Source organism: Artemia franciscana, chromosome 21, assembly GCF_032884065.1.
Source record: "Artemia franciscana chromosome 21, ASM3288406v1, whole genome shotgun sequence".
NCBI lineage: Eukaryota > Metazoa > Arthropoda > Branchiopoda > Anostraca > Artemiidae > Artemia > Artemia franciscana.
In genome coordinates this window covers 16,406,353-16,425,568 of record NC_088883.1, presented here as the reverse complement: position 1 = coordinate 16,425,568, position 19,216 = coordinate 16,406,353, and the positions used below count along the sequence as shown (strand labels likewise).

The window sequence follows — 19,216 nt, the reverse complement described above, 5'->3', positions numbered from 1 at the left end:
GCGATGAGTGAATTGTTGAGGCTTATTTACTTAAATAAGGACTGGGTTTACAAAATGTTAAAAAAAAAAGAAAAAAAAAAAGGAGTGCTAGCTCAAAGACAAAATATTATTTGCTATATATACTAAAATGAGGCCAAATTACTTAGCTATATTATGAAACTTATTCAGATATTTTCTTATATATTCTTGAAAAACTTCCTGCGAAAGTTTTTGATTGTGAGCACAGTGATTTCCAAGTACTTTGTTGATTCTTCTATCTTGTTCTTTCCTCGTTTGTATTTGGAGTTTTGGTGGCGCTATAGGATCTCCTTGGGTCGGCTAAGTCGTTAACAAATTGCCTATGAGCTGATGCCAGTCTGTAGACTTCACTAAATAAATATTTTTACGCTGATTTTTTTTTTCCCGATTCATGGCTGGTACATAAAATGCTTGTTCCGTTCTTACCAGTCTGCCGGTTTAAAAGCATCATAAATGCCGAACCAAGGGTTCCTGAAGTAAATATGGTTCCTTGTCCCTGTTTAGTTTAGTTTCTTCACTTCTTCAGTTGTTATTATATCCGCTCCTTGTCGGTTTTATCATACTTGACCTTCCTAACTCTCGTGTTAACTCTGTTAATTTTTTTTTCTATTTCCGGATTTTTTTTGTAACGTTACATATTCTATTTGTCTTACTTTATGTTGCTACATTTTTATTCTTTCTAATTGAATTTGGCTGATCGGAGTTTGTTATTGATTCGTATTCGTTATTTAAATAGCTATTGTAATACTAAAAAACGAAGGCGAAATTTTTCCCATTTCTTCAATTATAAAGAAAACTTTAAAAAGGTCATTTAAATGCACTAACGAAATAAGGCACGAATGAATTAGCAAATCTGGTGGCACGGCACTTGATGGATTGTAACTTGTTCTGATGCCTGGAAAGTCCGCTGATTGATGTGGAATGTGAGAGAGTAGATGGGTCAAGGCCGCCTCAAAAGGAACGATAAATAGATAGGATAAAATTAAAAATAGGAACTGAATTAAGTTAAACTTAGACAAATAGATCCTGAAAGACCTTTAAAAAGAAGTGAACAGATACAGGGTGACCCAAAAAGATCCGTACCCATATTTTATTCGATAAAAAATCCATTTTTTTTTACAAATATCCTTTCTGTTGCAGGACATGAAAGGTGACCTTTGGATGATCGTTTGCAGCTATAGTTACCCCAAAAATGTCTTGGACCAATCAGCAGGAGATGTTCTCACTGGAGATCTATTTTGCGACAAAATCATACCAGAGTGTACAAATTCAGTTTCGAAAACTTCCATTGTCGCAACTTTCCACCAAAATCACGATTGTTAGTTGGGTTACAAAATTCAGTGAGCATGGGACGGTAGTGGACTTATTTCTAAAGCCACAGTGGGAACTTATTCAGGCAGGAAAGAGAGTGCAAGGAAAGAAGAAAACATTGCTGTAGAGAGGGACTACACTGTCCAATTAAACGTGAGAACACGCCACAGTGACTCCCTTGTCATTCCGAGTTCTTGGCTGTGTCTACGTACTGATTTTCTGGGGCTGCGTCCTACTGAGTCCCTTACTGCAGCAATTTTTTCTTCTGTCCTTGCATTCCTTGCACTCCTTTGTCATTCCGAGTTCTTGGCTACGTCTATGCACTGATTTCCTAGGGTTGCATACTACTGAGTCCCTCACTGCAGCAATATTTTCCTCTTTCCAGCCTGAATAAGTTCCCCTTGTGGCTTTAGAACATAAGTCCACAACTATTTTGGAAACATTCGTCCAAAATAGGTCGCAAAATAAGTTGCGACAATTGAAAACTTTTCGAAACTGAATTTGTACACTCTGGTATGTTTTTTTTTTTTTTTTTTCACAATTAGGTCTCCAGGGGAATATCTTCCACTAATTGGTCCAAGACATGTTTGGGGCAACTATAGCTGCAAACGATCATCCAAAGGTTCGCCTTTCATGTCCTGCAACTGAAAGGATATTTGTTAAAAAATGGATTTTTTATCGAATAAAATATGGGTACGAATCTTTTTGGGTCACCCTCTAGAATAAGGAAAATGTCTTAGAATAAGCGAGAATGTATGTATTATTATGATATAGGAATAATATAAAAAAAAAGTCATTTTTATCCTATTAAGTTGCAAAATTGCTAAATTTAGCTATTTACTAAACGTTTGTGAGGATGGAGTCAAAAGTAGGATATGCGGCTTTCACCTCCCTCTCAAAGAAGTTAAAAAAAAAAACAGCGTACGTCAGAATGTTTCGATGCTACACTCTCTTTTCCGAGCTTAGCTTAGTCTCCCTTTATTTAGGTTTTACTGTACAAAAAAAAATTGAATTATTCTTTTCTTCCTCAGCAACTTATGGTTTTTTGTATCTAAATTCACGGAATTCGACGCCAAGAAGCTCTACAAACTGTACCGTCATGCTGTCAAACGAAGAGATGACGAGAAGGAATCCAAGTTAAATCATAAGTCAGAAAATTCTAGTCCTCTACCAGGTAAAGATCTTGAAAAACGACAAAATCGAAGAAGTTCTGAGTCAGAGCGAAGGGATGGAAATGGCTCAAGGAGATGGGAGTCTGAAGGTTCAAAGAAAAGGAGTTCTAATAGTGAGAATCATGGAAATGAGCACAGGTTAGTTGGTTTCTGTTGCCTATAATTAGCATGTATATGGCCCTTGAAGGTGAATTGGTACATATTTGACTTGGGAAGACCTGCCCAAAATTAGTGGGTTTGTTTTTATTGCTTATAATTAGATCACTGATAAGTATATATTGGACCTTGAAGGGAAGCGCACACATTTGCCTTAGGGAGACCGCCCCACAATTGGTGTGTTTGTTTCTCTTCCTATTGCCTATAATTAGATCAAAGGTAAGTATATATGTGGCCCCTGAAGGCAAATTATCATGCAGGTCTTCCAAGGGCAGATGAATGTTCTTTGAAGACCTGCCCAAAATTAGCGTGTTTATTTCTATTGATTATAATAAGATTACGGATAAGTATGTGTGTTTTCCTTTAGGGCAAATGAGTATATATTTGCCCTTGGGATACCTCCCCAAAATTGCTGTGTTTGTTTCTTTTGCCTATAACTAGATTAAAAATAAGTATATATTTTGCCCCTGAAGGTAAATTGCATACAATTAAATACACCTAAAACATTTATATTGCATACAATTAAATCTTGACAGTACGTATATATTTGGCCCTTGAAGGGCAGTGTACATAGATCTGCGCTTAGAAGATCTCCCCAAAATCAGTGCAGGATCTAATAAACCGGAAAATTATGTTTTAGACCCAGGTTATTCTGGGTGTTCTTTTGGCTGGTCTTGGGAAAATACCTCTCCTACATCCCTTCTATGCACTACGTACGAGAATAATGGTCTGGAAACGTCTTGTTTCCTTTCATAGCAACGACGAACTGAATCTACTCGATTTTGCTTTGATTTATTATTCTATTCGTTTGCCAGGCAATTTGTAATTATCTTATTTGAAAAATAGTTTGAGAAATAATTTCATGCAAAATCTTAGCCAAAAGCAATCCATGTTACTTAACTTTGGAAATGATTTTGCCAATTCGATATTGTGTCTTTAGTAAGATTCGTTTTTAAGGCATTTGGTATTAACCAAGTGACATATAGCAATCGCAAATTCTGTCGGTCTGTCTGTCTGTCGGTCTGTCTGTCCCGGTTTTGCTACTTTAGGTTTTAGGCTACCATATTAAATTGGAAATAGTCTTTTTCCCGATTTGACCATCTGGGGGGGGGGGGAGTGGGGGGCCGGTTAATTCGGAAAAAATAGATCTTAATGAAATTTGATGTTTGGAAGGACATCGTGTCTCAGAGCTATTATTTTAAATCCCGACCGGATCTGGTGACATTGGGGGGGGGGGGAAGTTGGGAGGGGGAAACCTAAAATCTTTGAAAACACTTTGAGTGAAGAGATCGCGATGAAACTTGGTGGGAAGAATAAGCACAATTCCTAGATACATGATTGACCTAACCGGAACGGATCCGCTCTCTTTGGGGTAGTTGGGGGGGGGGTTAATTCTGAAAAATTAGAAAAAATGAGGTATTTTTAACTTACGAGCGGGTGACCGGATCTCAATGAAATTTGATATTTAGAAGGATATCGTGTCTCAAAGCTCTTATTTTGAATCCCGACCGGATCTGGTGACATTGGGGGAGTCTGAGGGGGGGGGGGACCTAAAATCATGGAAAACGCTTAGATTGGAGGGCTCGGGATGAAACTTGATGGGAAAAATAAGCAGAAGTCTTAGATACGTGATTGACATAATTGGAACGGATCTGCTCTATTGGGGGGGGGGGAGGGTTAATTCTGAAAAATTAGAAAAATGATGTATTTTTAACTTACGAAAGAGTGATCGGATCTTCATGAAACTTCATATGTAGAAGGACCTCGCAACTGAGATCTCTTATTTTAAATCTTAACTGGATCGAGCGTCATTGGGGGGGGGGACAGTGGGGGGGACCGGAAATCTTAGAAAATATTTAAAGAGGAGAGATCAGGATGAAACTGGATGGGAAGAATGAAAACCTGTCTAAGATACGTGACTGAAAACCGGACCGGATCTGCTCTCTTTGGTGGAGTTGGGGGGGGGGATTATTCGGAAAAATGAGGTATTTGTAATTTACGAATGGTCACCGCATCTTAATGAAATTTGATATTTAGAAGGATCTTGTGCTTTAAAGCTCTAATTTTAAATTCCGACCAGATCCTGTGACATTGGGGGGGGGGGGGGGTTGGAGGGGGAAACCGGAATTCTTGGAAAATTGGGGTATTTCTATCTTACGATTAGGTGATCGGATCTTAATGAAACTTGATATATATATAGAAGGATCTTATGTCTCTGATGCTCCATTTTCAACTCGAATTGAATCCGGGGACATAGGGGGTTTGAGGAGGGAAACAGAAATCTTGGAAAGCGCTTAGAGTGGAGAGATCGGGATTAAACTTGATGGGAAGAATAAGCACAAGTTCTAGATACGTGATTGGCATAATTGGAACGGATCCGTTCTCTTTGGAGGAGCTGGGGGTGTTAATTTGGAAAAATTAGAAAAATTGAGGTATTCTTAGCTTAAGAGAACGGGTGACCGGATCTTAATGAAATTTGATATTTAGAAGGAATTCATGTCTCAGAGCTCTTATTTCAAATCCCGACCAGGTCTGTTGGCATTGGGGGGAGTTGGAGGGGGAAATCTTGGAAAACGCTTGGAGTGGAGGAATCGGGATGAAGCTTGGTGGATAGAATAAGCAAATGTCCTTGATACGTGATTGACGTAACCGTACTAGATTTGCTCTCTTTGGGGGAACTGGGGGAAGGGGTTCAGTAATTTGGCGAGTTTGGTGCTTCTGGACAGGCTAGGACGATGAAAATTGGTAGGTGTGTCAGGGAGCTGCACAAATTGACTTGATAAAGTTTTTTTTCCCAAATTCGAACATCTGGGGGGCTAAAGGGAAAGAAAAGATTAGAAAAAATGAGGTATTTATAACTTACGAGTGGGTGATCGGATCTTAATGGATTTTGATATATAGAAGGACATCGCGAATCAGAGCTCTTATTTTAAATCCTGACCGGCATTAACCCTCTGATTTTCCTTTTTGAATCAATCTATTGATTCTTAGAATTTTTTAGAGCTCATACTATATGATCTCTTGGCTCTTAGCTCTTCTTGCCTCGTCACAAGTGCCATATAAGCTCTTAGCTCTTGTTCTAGTTTCATTTATTTTATTTTTCTTTATATTTTTGAAACACAAAGTTCTGTCTCAATGTTTGGTTTCTTCTTTTTATTTTTTGTCTAATCCTCTTCGTTTCATCTTTGCTATTTCTGTTTATGTTTATGATCTGAAGTTAGCATTTCCCAACTCGCTATCCTTTTGTTCAGGGAAAGAAAACGAAATTAAGTTAGACATTTTTCTACCCTAAAGGAGAAAAGTTCGGATAGTGGTGGGGAATACGTTTGTAAAACTGTTTTAAGCGTATTTATTTAAACTTAGATAAAAATAATGCTGTCTTGCTTGAACTCCTTAGTTCGGATAGGACACAGGTACTTGTATGATAAACGCCATACCGCTCAAACATACAATTTGGGCTATTTATTTTCACATTAGGGGGGGGGGTAAAGTATTTGGACAGTGTGATGTTACAAAACAGTTCTTACTACATAATATGCAGAATAATTGTTATACTTTATACTTTCCCATCACTCCCCTAATATGCAAATATATATCCCAAATTTGTTTCTAAAGTATTAAATTTCTATCTTACTTTGGTATATATCATTAGGATTGAGCGTCAGAAAAATATAATAGAAGAACAGTAGGTAGGGCGTATATCATACAAGTACCAGGACACATATCCAGGAATCTAATTTTTGCAGGCGCCAAGAATCTATTAAATGTACCTTGTATATGTCAATATACGAAAACATGTTTCTATTTTCTCTATTGGTTTATCTTTTTCATTTCTCAATTTTCTGTTCTTCATCTCTTAATGTTTCTCTTTTTCACTGTTTTCTTATTCCATTATCCCTTTTTTTTTATTTCAAGTACATATCCGAAGCTAATAAATTGAATAACCGTGATTGTCTCCTAACCGTGAGTTATTGATAGTTAAATTTTCTCTCATTTTAGAGAAGAGATACGACGGTATGATACAGAAGATTCGAACCCAGGAAGCGATAGAGAATATAGAGACAAATCAAGAGATAAAGGTAACTACAATAGACACGAAGGAATGTGGAGAGAACATGGAAACCAGAGGGACTACAATCATGATAGGTATTTATTTTATATAGGTATTTATATCTAGGTATTTAGGCTAGGTTGTTTTATATCTATTAGGTATTTATAAGATATTATTTAATGAACTATCTAGTTTTTTTTTTTATGTGAGAATATCCCAAGATACCAGTTTGCTCGAAAACATGTGGAGTCGTTTTCGAGAACATGCATAAATATATACACAACTATTGCTCATTTATAAAGATGTATATATTTTTGTCTTTTAGAGGGTCTAGAGTTTAAAGTAACATCATTATTGAAAAAAATGCTTGAAGAAATATTTTGTTAGGGTTATGTCATAGTTATTTATGTTCCTCATTCTATGGTATGATGCACTCACAAAAAACGGTATGAATTTGATAGAGATAAATTACACGGAAATTCAGAAAAAGTAAGGAAATTTGGTTGGAGTCAGACAGAAGATTCTCCCCTGCTTATGTGTCTGGCACCAGCTTTTAGCTCAGCCAAATATTAATTTTAAATTTGTTAGTTTTTATGGCACTTGGTATTAGCAAAGTGACATAAAGCGATCGCAAATTCTGTCGGTCTGTCCCGGTTTTGCTACTTTAGGCACTTCCAGGTAAGCTAGGACGATGAAGTTTGGCAGGCGTATCAGGGACCAGACCAGATGAGATTAGAAATAGTCTTTTTCCCGATTTGACCATCTGGGGGGAGTGGGGGCCGGTTATTTCGGAAAAAATAGAAAAATGAAGTATTTTTAACTTGCGAACGGTTGATCAGATCTTAATAAAATTTGAACATAAATTTTCGAAAGCGCTTAGAGTGGAGAGATCGGGATGAAACTTGATGGGAAGAATAAGCACAAGTTCTAGATACGTAATTGACATAATTTGAACGGATCCGTTCTCTTTGGAGGAGCCGAGGGATGTTAATTTGAAAAAAATAGCAAAAATTGAGGTATTTTTAACTTAAGAACGGGTGACTGGATCTTAATGATTTCATATTTTTAGAAATTTTAATTTTTAAAAGGAATTTATATCTCAGAGCTCTTATTTCAAATCCCGACCAGATCTGTTGACATTGGGGGGGGGGGAGTGGGAGGGGGAAGTCAGAAATCTTGGAAAACGTTTAGAGTGGAGGAATCGGGATGAAGCTTGGTGGGTAGAATAAGCAAATGTCGTAGATACGTGATTGACGTAACCGTACTGGATTCACTCTTTGGGGGAGTCGGGGGGTGGGGCTCAGTGCCTTGGCATGTTTGATGCTTCTGGACGTGCTAAGACGATGAAAATTGGTAGGCGTGTCAGGGAGCTGCACAAATTAACTTATAAAGTCGTTTCCTATGATTCAACCATCTTGGGGGCTAAAGGGAGAGGACAAATTAGAAAAAATGAGGTATTTATAACTTACGAGTGGGTGATCGGATTTTAATGAATTTCGATATTTAGAAGGACATCGTGACTCAGAGCTCTTACTTTAAATCCCGACCGGCATTAAGCCTCTGATTTTCCTTTTAAACCAATCTATTGATTCTTAGAATTTTGTTAGAGCTCATACCATATGAGCTCTTGGCTCTTCTGGCCTCGTCACAAGTGCCATATGAGCTCTTAGCTCTTGTTTTTAGCATAGATGACTCCCCGCCCCGTCCTCCTCATCTAAAAAGTCCAAGAAAATTCGTGAGACACTATGAAATTCATTGTACTTTTGTAATGTTCCACCAGTACATTTCCGCGTAAAGATTCTACCTGTATTCCTTTATTTCAATATATTTTTCAAAAATACTAGATGGTGGAAAAATAATAATCGGAAACAGTTGAGCTTTCAGAAAAATAATAATCGGAAACAGTTGAGCTTTCAGAAAAATAATAATCGAAACAGTTGAGCTTTCAGAAAATAATAATCGGAAACAGTTGAGTTTTAAGAAAAATAATCGGAAACAGTTGAGCTTTCAGAAAAATTATAATCGGAAACAGTTGAGCTTTCTGGAAAATAAAAATCGGAAACAGTTGAGCTTTAAGAAAAATAATCGGAAACAGTTGAGCTTTCAGAAAAATAATAATCGAAACAGTTGAGCTTTCAGAAAAATAATAATCGGAAACAGTTGAGCTTTAAGAAAAATAATCGGAAACAGTTGAGCTTTCAGAAAAATTATAATCGGAAACAGTTGAGCTTTCTGGAAAATAAAAATCGGAAGCAGTTGAGCTTTGAGCTCAAAACGAACAGGATATTTGATTTGAAAAAATTACCCTGCTTTACATGCTCAACTTTGACTGTGCTTTATCTCTTATTGAAAGGGTATCACATAATCTCTAAATTTATAATGTTGAGAATTTCACATTGGCTATTTTTATGTTTCAAAAATGCGCGTAATTAGACCACTCCTTCAGAAATAACTGCTGCAAGTACGTTTTCTATTCTTATATGATTGTTTAAGCATAAAGTTGGCTAAAGTATTCATCAATAAAGGAAAAAAAGGGGAGAGTAAAAGTCTCATGTTCGAACTTGGGCCCATTTGCACTAGTTCTATGTTATCTTCTATCTCTTTGTTCTATGTTCTAGTTCTATCTCTATGTTTGTACTAGCTGAGTGGTTGGCGTGCTGGATTTCCAATCCTGCGTCCGTAAGTAAAAGGGTTCGAGTCCTGGTGTGTTTTGTTTGGAACGGTGGTCGGCGATGTGACTCTGTAAGCTCGGCCAGAGTTGACCCAGCTTGAAATGGGTACCTGGAGAAATCTGTGGGAAAAACACGGGAAGTGATGAATGATTTGTCCCCAACCAAGTATGATACTCCCGGACGAAGAAAAAGAATCAGAGATCGGCGTTTGCGCTACGCAGATCATTGTGTGCTTGCGAATAAGTTTTTATGCTAACGTTTGTAGATTTCAAATATTACTCTTTTCTAGGTATGGAAACAAGGGCGACCAAGGCTACAGACAACATGGCTGGGGAGGAGGTTATAACCGGGACTACAGAGGAAATCAAGATAAAAGAAGTCGTTATCCATATTCTAATCAACATTATGGATATGGATCGCAGCCCCCACCTCCAGGCTCAGGATATCATCAGCCCTATCCGCCTTATGAAAACCAGCACTGGCAAAAAGAGAGGGAGCACAGGCGAGATTTTGACCGAAATCGGGGGAATCATCAATCATAGTGATGATTAATAGTGGTGTTTATGTGAAACAATTTATTTATACTTTTTACGTCGCATTTGTTACGTCATTTTGGCTGTTAAGGGAAAATTATGTAAAGCCTATAAGGGATCATAACACATCGGTTGTATAATTTCAACTAAACAGATCTCTATCATATTTGATGAATCTAGTGAGAAGCATGTCTTTCGTGATGAAAAGCTTTGTCTCTATCAAGTTTTCTCTTCCTTGATTTGAAAACTTTGACGGTGGGAATTCATTTATTTATGCACGAAAAAATGAAGTAAATTGTGATCCTAAGTCACGGTTTAGTATTCCTGCAAATCTTTCAAAAGTTAGAAAAACAGTGTTTGTTATAAAGGTTTTTATTATAGTATATGTGTTTAGTTATTTGGATAAGAAGCATATTTTTGTTATGTAAGCTATTGTTCTTATCAATATATTATCATTAATTTGTTTTACATTTAAGCGGTACAACATAACTCACCTGAAAGCGTATTAGGATGTGAGTTTGCGAATTGTATATCTGCAAAAATTCCAACTGTTATAACAACTTGATTAAGAATCTTTGATTAGCGGGATGGCCCAATTTCATCATTTAAGGCATAGTTTTATTTTTGTCGGTTTGTGATTTGTTGATAAGTTGTAATGTTAATCCAGTTGAATCTGTGTTTACAAAAGTGGAATGCCCCATGATCAGGGTTGTCACCAAGGTCAGTTCCTAAAGTGCTACAATTGCCCAGATTTGTGTGCTACAAAGCGACTTTCGGTAGTAGTGCTAAAATAGCACTTTCGTGCTGCAGGTGGCAACTCTGCCCATGATTAGGGGTCCTTATTTTTTAAATCTTTAAAACTTTGCAGGTGTTCAAAGATTATGTTTTAAGCTTTGAATAGGCGGGCTCCTCGAAACTGACGATTTAAGTCTTTCTTGTAATAAGAAGGGTTGTTTCCAATATCAACTCAAAGTAACTGGAAATACTTTCAGAATAAGACAATTTTTGCCATACAATTGTCAGGTATGAATAACAGTTTTAATATGCATAGTTTTGTTATTGATTTTTTAAATATCATGTTTATAATGCCAAGTGTTAGGCACAATTTATTGTCTGACTGAGTAACCAGAAAATTTTGATTAGATTGAATAGAAAAAAAAATCTATAAAATAAATATAATTCTGTAGAAATAGAAAAGAGGTGCAATAGAAAATTACGTCGCCAAATTACGGCATACATCTTTTATGCTAGTATAAAAAAAATCGTCATCGATTGTGTCATACTAACTGGCCAGCAATCCTTCATTCCGCACAGTTTAAGACTTCTAGCTTACCCTAGCTTAGTGTATGGTTACCTGTTTCTACCTTCCCACCTGAGGATTACTTTTTTGTACTAAAATCAAGCTTTGTACATTCATACAATTAACAATTCATAACATTTTTCGAGAAAAGTAATTCTAATTTTAATATGGGTAATTTTCAGTAAATTTTAAAGACATTTTACTGTGATAAAATCTGAAATTCTTTATCTGAATCCTTATGATAAAATCTACAATCTGATCATTTTATAACAACACAGTTTTCAGTCAATTATATCTCAACCAATTGCATAAACACCAAGCTTTTGGTTCCTTGGGGGTGCGTTTTCAGCGTCCCAAATTGTTACTTATCTAACCAATCCAAGTTACAAGTTTTACTTTGTCTAGTCACGTTTTAGGGAGCCAGATTACCAGCATATTTTGTCGTGTTGAAGATACATTTTGAATCTTCTATTAAGATTTTCCTTTGCCTCAACTAGACACTTCATTTATTTATTTTTGGAAGTTTTACATTTAGTTTCGAGGTGACCCTTTTGAGAGCAATTTGTAATTTGGCTTTTTTAATAAACAATATTGGCCACAGCTGACTAAACACCAGTGTAGAAGAGTAGTCAAATGAAATCGGTGTAAATAATATTATTATAAATTATATCTTATTATAAATAATATTAGGTATAAATAATATACCTCCTTTTTCCCAGAGTTAGTGGGGTAAAAAATAGTTTAAATAAAAAGAACCACCATTTCGATTTAATTCTCCTATTTTTTTTAAATCTGGAACTTGGTAATCAAAAAGTTTTATTTATTACCAAAATTTTTGATATTTGAAAATCTTTTTTATGTCGATTTAGTATATTTCTAGTTACCAACCCTTTTAGGGTATGAGACACCATACCTTTTTGGGTATTGCGCCAGAGACCTGGGGATTAATAAGCAACGCAAATACACCAAAACGGATTATAAATATTCCCGTGCCTAAAATGCTTAGATTTAGTAATGCTAAAAACTATAGAAGAAATTGTGCAAAGTGGAATATATTCGTGATGTGATATATTATTGTAAAGTCTAGCTATTTTATAACAAGCGTCTGGTTATTTCACAGTTGCCGTTGACGCCACAGCCTTTATGTGGCTCTGTAAATTTTGTTTTCTACGAATTTCTTAGGCTTCAAATTATATGAAAAGTATTTATACCCATGTTATATATATGCTTACAATATTATACCCTGTTGTAAATATACGTATCGTATATATTAAAGCATTCTTAATTTTCAAAGCTATTTTCTTTTTACATTTTAATTCAACGATTAGATTTTATTTTTTTTCTTCGATTTTTATATTTATTTCAAAGAGCTGGGAAACGGAAATTTTTAAAATTGTTCTGAAGAAGGTTTGAAAAGATCCATTTGGTTGTCACTAGGATTTAGATGATGTTTTCCATAAACTTTCAGACATGTTTTATTTATGTCCTTTTTTTCTCGGAACAGGAACTTTAACTAAAAAAACTGAAATTTGGAAAATCCAAAATGGCCTGCCAAAATACGGGAACACACTTCAGTTATAAAAAAAAAGAAGGAAATAAAATCGACTGTAAAGACGAAGTTGCAGATGAAGTAAAAACAACAAAGAGGGGAATTGAAAGGAATAAAGCCAAAAATTCTATTTTGACCTGAGTTTGGAAAGACTAGTGCCTTATTAAAAACTGAGCTTGCTTGAATTTTGAGAAAAGTTAAACACTATAATTAGATCCATCGATATCATCCAGGAATAAAGACTGTTGAGAGCCTTAAAAGTTAGTCTTTTATTTTCTGCTGGCTAGTTGAGGACATTAAATGGGTTTTGTTTGAGTCGTTTCCTTTTTTTTTTTTGTACCAAAAGAGACACAATTCTGATGTAGTTTTGTCAAAAATACACCCAGACAAAAAACATTTTAGCTGTTTGTATTAGGATATTGGCAAACTAGCCTGTAACACCATAAGCTTCTCCTCAGGTCTTGTATGCTGTATTTTTCAAGCGGATTCCCAATCCAGCTCGTTCTCTGTACTTTTCCTATGCGTAAGTATTTTCCACTGTGCTATTACCCCTCCATGTCTTAAACAAAAGTAAAAATTCCAAAGCTTCTTATCTATAAAAGCGTAAATATTCGCCATTCCAGTTATTGCCGATAGTCCTAAAGTATTGCAGGTGCATGCTACTTAGACACCTTTGAAAGTGCTCTATATACGGTATCTATGGGAACAAAAATCAAAGTCATAATTTAAATATAAAAAAATACTTCCGAACAATTTCTATTGTTGGAATCCCACGCCGGGAAAGAATTAATGACATTGTAGCCTACAGATGACTCCTTAACAGATAGCACCTTTGCAGAGTACCGATTCATACTGCAACTAGACGAAAATCTAAAGCTTGGAGTTTAATTTTCCAGAATGGGACGTTTTGCATTCGGGTAAACACAACATTAGGAACAAACATACAATGATTCAACCTGTGACCACAAAAGATGCAAAAATTCCTTATCTTAAGAAAGGTAAGGCAGGCGTAGAGAATGCCCAACGTTGGTTATTAAATTTGTACATAGTCTTAGACACAAGCATCATAGAAGAAACAATCAGCGCTAAAAATATCCAGAATATAGAGCTGAAAGCGAGATGATGTTTTAATACAAATGAACTGATAAATAACCCGCATGACAAATTCGCTGGTTTACCCTCATATATGAAAAATTTGTCCTATAGATTACGGAAAAAAATTAACAAAATATCTGACAAAATAAATTAAATTACATATGTATTGATGTTTAGAAAAAAGGTGATGGGTAGAATAGTCACTTACTGCTTACGCCCCTTAGGGGGATATAACTCCAAAGGCCTCCCAGGCTTTGTCGCTGATGGGAAGTGTGCTTATCTTGTGACGGTTTTCGGGAAATAGACGGCTCTGAGAATTTACAGTCACAAGAATCAGCATTTGTTCAGTAGATTGGGACTGATAGACCCTGCTTTGGAATTTTTTACTCGAGTAGCAAACTTTCAGAAAAGTTCTTATTGCTATATAATCCTTGGATAACTCCCCAAAGACAGGCAGGAGTTAACTTTGTCATTCGAAAGTTAATGTTGAGGTAGCCTATTTTTTATATATATTAAACCACACTTTGTTGTTTGCCCTTTTTTCTGTTCTCATACTTTGCGACCCATTACATTATATAGTCTTAATAATAAATCTATGCCGTATTACAGGGCGGTTATTAAGAGATTCCTGGAAATAATTTCCTGCTTGTTCGTAAATCTCAAAACCGCTGGAAAGCGAAAATAGGAGAGGAAAGTGAAGAGGCCGCTTGGTGCACTATTTACCTTACCTGGATTGTGGAACAGGAACTGGCTCTCTTCACGTACATTTTTTTCAAAATTCTTGAATGTATTGTATTTGATTAATAACACTTCTTGACTAGTAAGGTCCTTTTTTTGGCCCTGCTGTGTGCTGCTGCAAGTGGTTTTGATTATTCGATTTCGTATTTCCAAATTGAGATCAAACTCACTAGGCCAAAAAGGAAAATGTAGCCATATTCTTCCGCGTTCTTCGGCCTGTTTAAAATTACACCAGAAATGCAGTCTCCAGCTCAACTTTCCACTACCTGTCTGGATGCACTTTCAGAAAAAGCGGGAAGCATTTCCAAGTTGCTATATTTTGGATCTGATTTCCAAGTCGCGAAAACTACCCCCAAAGCCTTTCGGTGGAAAAAGAAAGATAATTAAATATCTAAACTAGTTTCTTGTATTGCACATTTTTAACAGAATTGAAAGGATAAGAACAAACGCTGATATCTGAACAGCACTGGCAGATGACTTTGGGCATATTGTTCCACAGTTTGTTGCAGAAAAAAATGTGTGCAGAACTTCACTGAGCTGTTCTGTGATGGGGGCACATCTTATGTCAGGACTTGTTGCTTTCACGTTACAAGTGGCAGTAGCAACCAAAAGGCGGCTAAAAATAGAACGATATATTAAGCTTATTTGTAACTAAACTCAGTAAGAAAAGAAACAAAGAGTGGGAAGAAGTAGAAAAGTAGGAAGAAAACAAATTCTTATGGCAGGCCATAAGCGAAATAGACTATAAGACACTTATAGTTTCAGATGTTTCTCTGGAATGGTCTTTTGTTCAAAATTAAAGATGAGGGATACCATTCGGTCATATAATTAATTTTACTTATTACAATTTTTTAAGTTACATCATATCTTTCTTAAATTTAATGTTCTTTTGAATAGGGTGCTATTTTATGTGTTCATTGTTCACGTTTACTGATCACGAACTAGCTTAATTCCGACTGTTCTGTGGATTTTTCAGCGGGTATTGACTGTTTTTCAGATGTTGAATGTTCATTCAAGACTGCATTCTCATTCAAGTGCATGTTTGTTGCAGTACCGATATAGAAGGCATGGAAATTGCTAAAAGCTTTTCATCTTGTTTCTCCCTTTTATTTTCAAATATGAATTATTTGTGTAAGATTCTGGCAATCATCTGCTAATATAGCATACAAATCATAAAATTATGTCAGATAGTGTTTGAGTCGAATGTACTGAAACATTTTGCCCCTCCCCCCATTTCCCAGAAAATGGAAATTATTACAAAAGGTGTACACAGATGATATTTATGCTACGTCTCTTGAAGCGAGGGCAAAAAATGAATGTTGTGAACGGTTCAAAAGCGTATTTTCAAGTTTTGTTAATCGAGGTATCAAAAATGTTATTAAAGAATGGTGCGAAAATACAAATCTCACTCTAAGACTGCTATTTCAGTCCTATTTGCAGGATTTAAGGAAGGAATTACCTGGGTTAGATAGAGGAGGGAGAAATTAGATTCTGAAACAAAAGTACCAATTGTCATATCTATGTTGTGAGCGGAAGTATGCATCGATCACTTGGCAACATAAAATATATTTCCTTCTAATAGCTTACACCCGTACAATAAAAGAAAATTGTGTTTTTGGTTAGCAAATACAGGAAAATGAGCCCTTTCACTCGCGACCGATTGCGATAAAAGTCTAAACTTTATATCGCCTCGTTTCCATGTCAGATCATTCATTCTTGAAAGATTAAGATAGAGCAATCAAATATTAGCCTGAAACTATAGCTAAATTAGTGGGAGCAGGCACTAATGTTGACGAAAAAGTATCAACACCATCTAATGTTTCCAAAAAAAACTTGGCATTTTTCAGTGCAGCAATTAGAATAATTAATTTAACTAGTGTAATTGCTAAAATTAGGATCGTAATATCGAACACTAGATGGTGTTGATACTTTTATTTGTCGATACTAGCGCCAGTTCTTTTTTCCATAAGCTACTCATACATTTTGCGCTGTGTTATAACTGACTCGAATAAACCCAAGGTTGTCTGAAATCTGCTCCGATTGGTTTTCTTGTACTTTATTGAAGGTTCAAGTTTGCTTCCTTTTTCAAACACATTACACCTCCTTTCTTTGACACAGTAGATTTTATTGGGGTTAAGCTATGGTCTCAAACACCTTTCTTCTTTCATCGTGAGTCTAACCTTCCGAGTATCAACAAGTGGTTTTTGAAAATATTCCATTTGCATGAAGAACAACATGGATTTGGGTCAAAACTATCCTGTGCTGACATTATGTTTACTTTACGGATGATGCTGGAGAAATATAATGAATGGAGACAACACTTATAATTTCTGTTTATTAACTCCAAAAAAGCATCAGATTTAGTGGATCGACATAGCCTCTGGAGAGTCTTACGACGGAATTCTAAACTAGTCCGTGTAATATTCACCATGTACGAAGAAACGGAAGGCTGTGTAAAAACCACTAAATGCAAAACGCATTACTTTAAAGTGATGACTGGCGTCAAGCAAGGCTGTGTCCTCTCACATATCGAATCCAAAATGCAGGAAAGCTTCTCCAGGAGGTCAATTTCGCCAATGCTGTTAGACTCGTAGATGCTGACAAAAAAAGCTTCAGGTATTCCCAAACAAACAAGCGAAAAAAGTTGAACAGTTGGGACTACAGATAACATTCCAAATACTAAATCTATATCAAATAGTAGTTCATCCGTGGCGATCAAACTAGGAGATTCGAACTGTTGACTGACGTGAAGTATTTAGGCCGTACAATAAATTTCAGTGGCGACTCTGAAAAGGAATTACGCACCAGAATAGTCTTAGCCGACACAGCATTCCAGAGACTTCTACCAATCTGGAATTCCGCAGCATATTCAGAGAAACTGACACTCAGACTATATAGATCAATGTTTTTTCCGTTCTAAGCTACTCTATGGAATACTTAAAGCTAACTACGGAACAGGGGAAATGTCGCACCACCTTTGAAAATAAGTTTCTTCGCCAAATTCTAAGGATCAATTTTTAACAGGGGAAACCCTCATTCCTACCCTCCCCCTTTGTTCTTTACTTAACCTCACCTCTAGGATTGATAAATGTGTTTAAATCCATTTGAACAAATCATGTTTACAATACTCAATGTAACTTGAAATGTTACAAACGAGGAAGAAGTTGATGGTTCTTTCCTATTGAATATTGAGATAAGTAACTGGTGCTCAGATACCGCTAAATGTTATCAAACAAATAAATATGCTCCTAATTTTCCTTACCTAAAATCCGGGCCATGTCAGCAACCACAAGATATGTCCTTGCATATGCCAACCAGACACCGCCTCCGTTGTGAGGCAAAGAGAATTGCAATACCTTCGATCTTCCGTGCATCCTCCGTATACCCAATGACAATTGGAAAACATTTATTACCGAAGAAGATCAAAAACACACTCAGTAGATCGTGCAAACGTAAGAGAAAAGCCGTCGAGACAACTCTCATCGCAGAGTGGGAGGCCATCTACCCAGCGGTATACTTAAGGAAAGATTGGAGGCTACTCACCGACGCACTGAGTGCCACTGGAGGTCTGGAGGAACTAAGATCTAAGGCAGTGGTTCCCAACTCATTTTGAGCCATGCCCCATCTAAATATAGCTAAAAATCATGATCCCCTCCTCGTTAAATATAAATTTTGTGATCCTAAATTTTACAAGTATCTATTGAAATTTAAAAGCCCATTTGGCATGTTTTTTGGGTCGTCCTATAAACATATTTCATATTAATGAAAAATATTTTGTAAGTGTAACACATTTTATACGATGTATAACGTCCTTGCAATACTCTCTTGTATTTCTTTTTCTCTTTAAATGCATTTGAATGCGATGTCTTTAAGGCCTTTTTTTTTAGTAAACCGAAGGGTACATGTCCTGCCCATGACCTAGCAAAATGTTGCTATGCTCTAACGGTGGGGCCTTCGCCCAATGCTACGAAACAGGAGTCTAAAGTCATTAATAATATTGACAGAAACCCAACACGGATTTTCCAGTTTCTTACTTACAGTTTTCCCACTTAATTACTTATTTATGCTCTGAAATACACTCCTTTTGAAAAAATCAGCTTAAGTATAAAAGGGATCCAGGAAATATAACTTCCAAAAATTAGCAAGAAAATCCTAACTAATGGTATGATTCATTACTGCAGCATAAATCAATTGTTCTTGATAATCTGTTTCTTATTACTGTCTGAAGCTGTTGGCTGAATAATATTACAAAGACTGGCAGGATGTTTGAAAGGCTAATGTTATTTGTGCCCCTCTCCCTTCCTCATTTTCAAGGTTTGACGAGACTTTTTTATAAGATGAGTAATTTATCTTGATTTGGGTTTGTTACTCTTCTTTTATTTTGAATTGATTTGTTACTGTTTTTTTTTTCGTTATTGTTATTGTTAACAAAAATAAAAATCTTCTATGTTATTATTTTTTTATTGTTCTTATCTTTTTGTTATTGTTCTTAAAATCATCCTTTGTCGCAATCTTTACAGAAAGGATTTTTACCAATACGCAATCGCTAGTAAAGGTCAAATCTACCGTTATTTTGTCGTAAAAAATCCACAATAAGAAGAAAAAAGCATCAAAGCTATTG

The 19,216-nt window shown here is 36.0% G+C and overlaps 2 protein-coding genes across 3 annotated transcripts in view; one reads left to right on the top strand and one right to left on the bottom strand.

Annotated features, from left to right (window-relative positions):
- The window catches only part of LOC136040746 (chromodomain-helicase-DNA-binding protein 1-like), a 66,402-nt gene extending 56,273 nt beyond the window's left edge, over positions 1-10,129 (top strand). For both annotated transcript variants that reach the window (XM_065725055.1, XM_065725054.1), the window contains exons 21-23: positions 2,361-2,639; positions 6,657-6,803; positions 9,670-10,129. In XM_065725055.1, the coding sequence (XP_065581127.1) occupies positions 2,361-2,639; positions 6,657-6,803; positions 9,670-9,922 (679 nt within the window). In that variant the 3' untranslated portion in view covers positions 9,923-10,129. The remainder of the gene's footprint in view (positions 1-2,360; positions 2,640-6,656; positions 6,804-9,669) is intronic.
- Positions 10,130-14,978: 4,849 nt separating this feature from the next.
- Positions 14,979-19,216, bottom strand: part of LOC136040697 (uncharacterized) — a 29,291-nt gene continuing 25,053 nt past the window's right edge. The window contains exon 6 of the mRNA XM_065724997.1: positions 14,979-15,211. Coding sequence (XP_065581069.1) covers positions 14,992-15,211 — 220 coding nt within the window. The 3' untranslated portion in view covers positions 14,979-14,991. The remainder of the gene's footprint in view (positions 15,212-19,216) is intronic.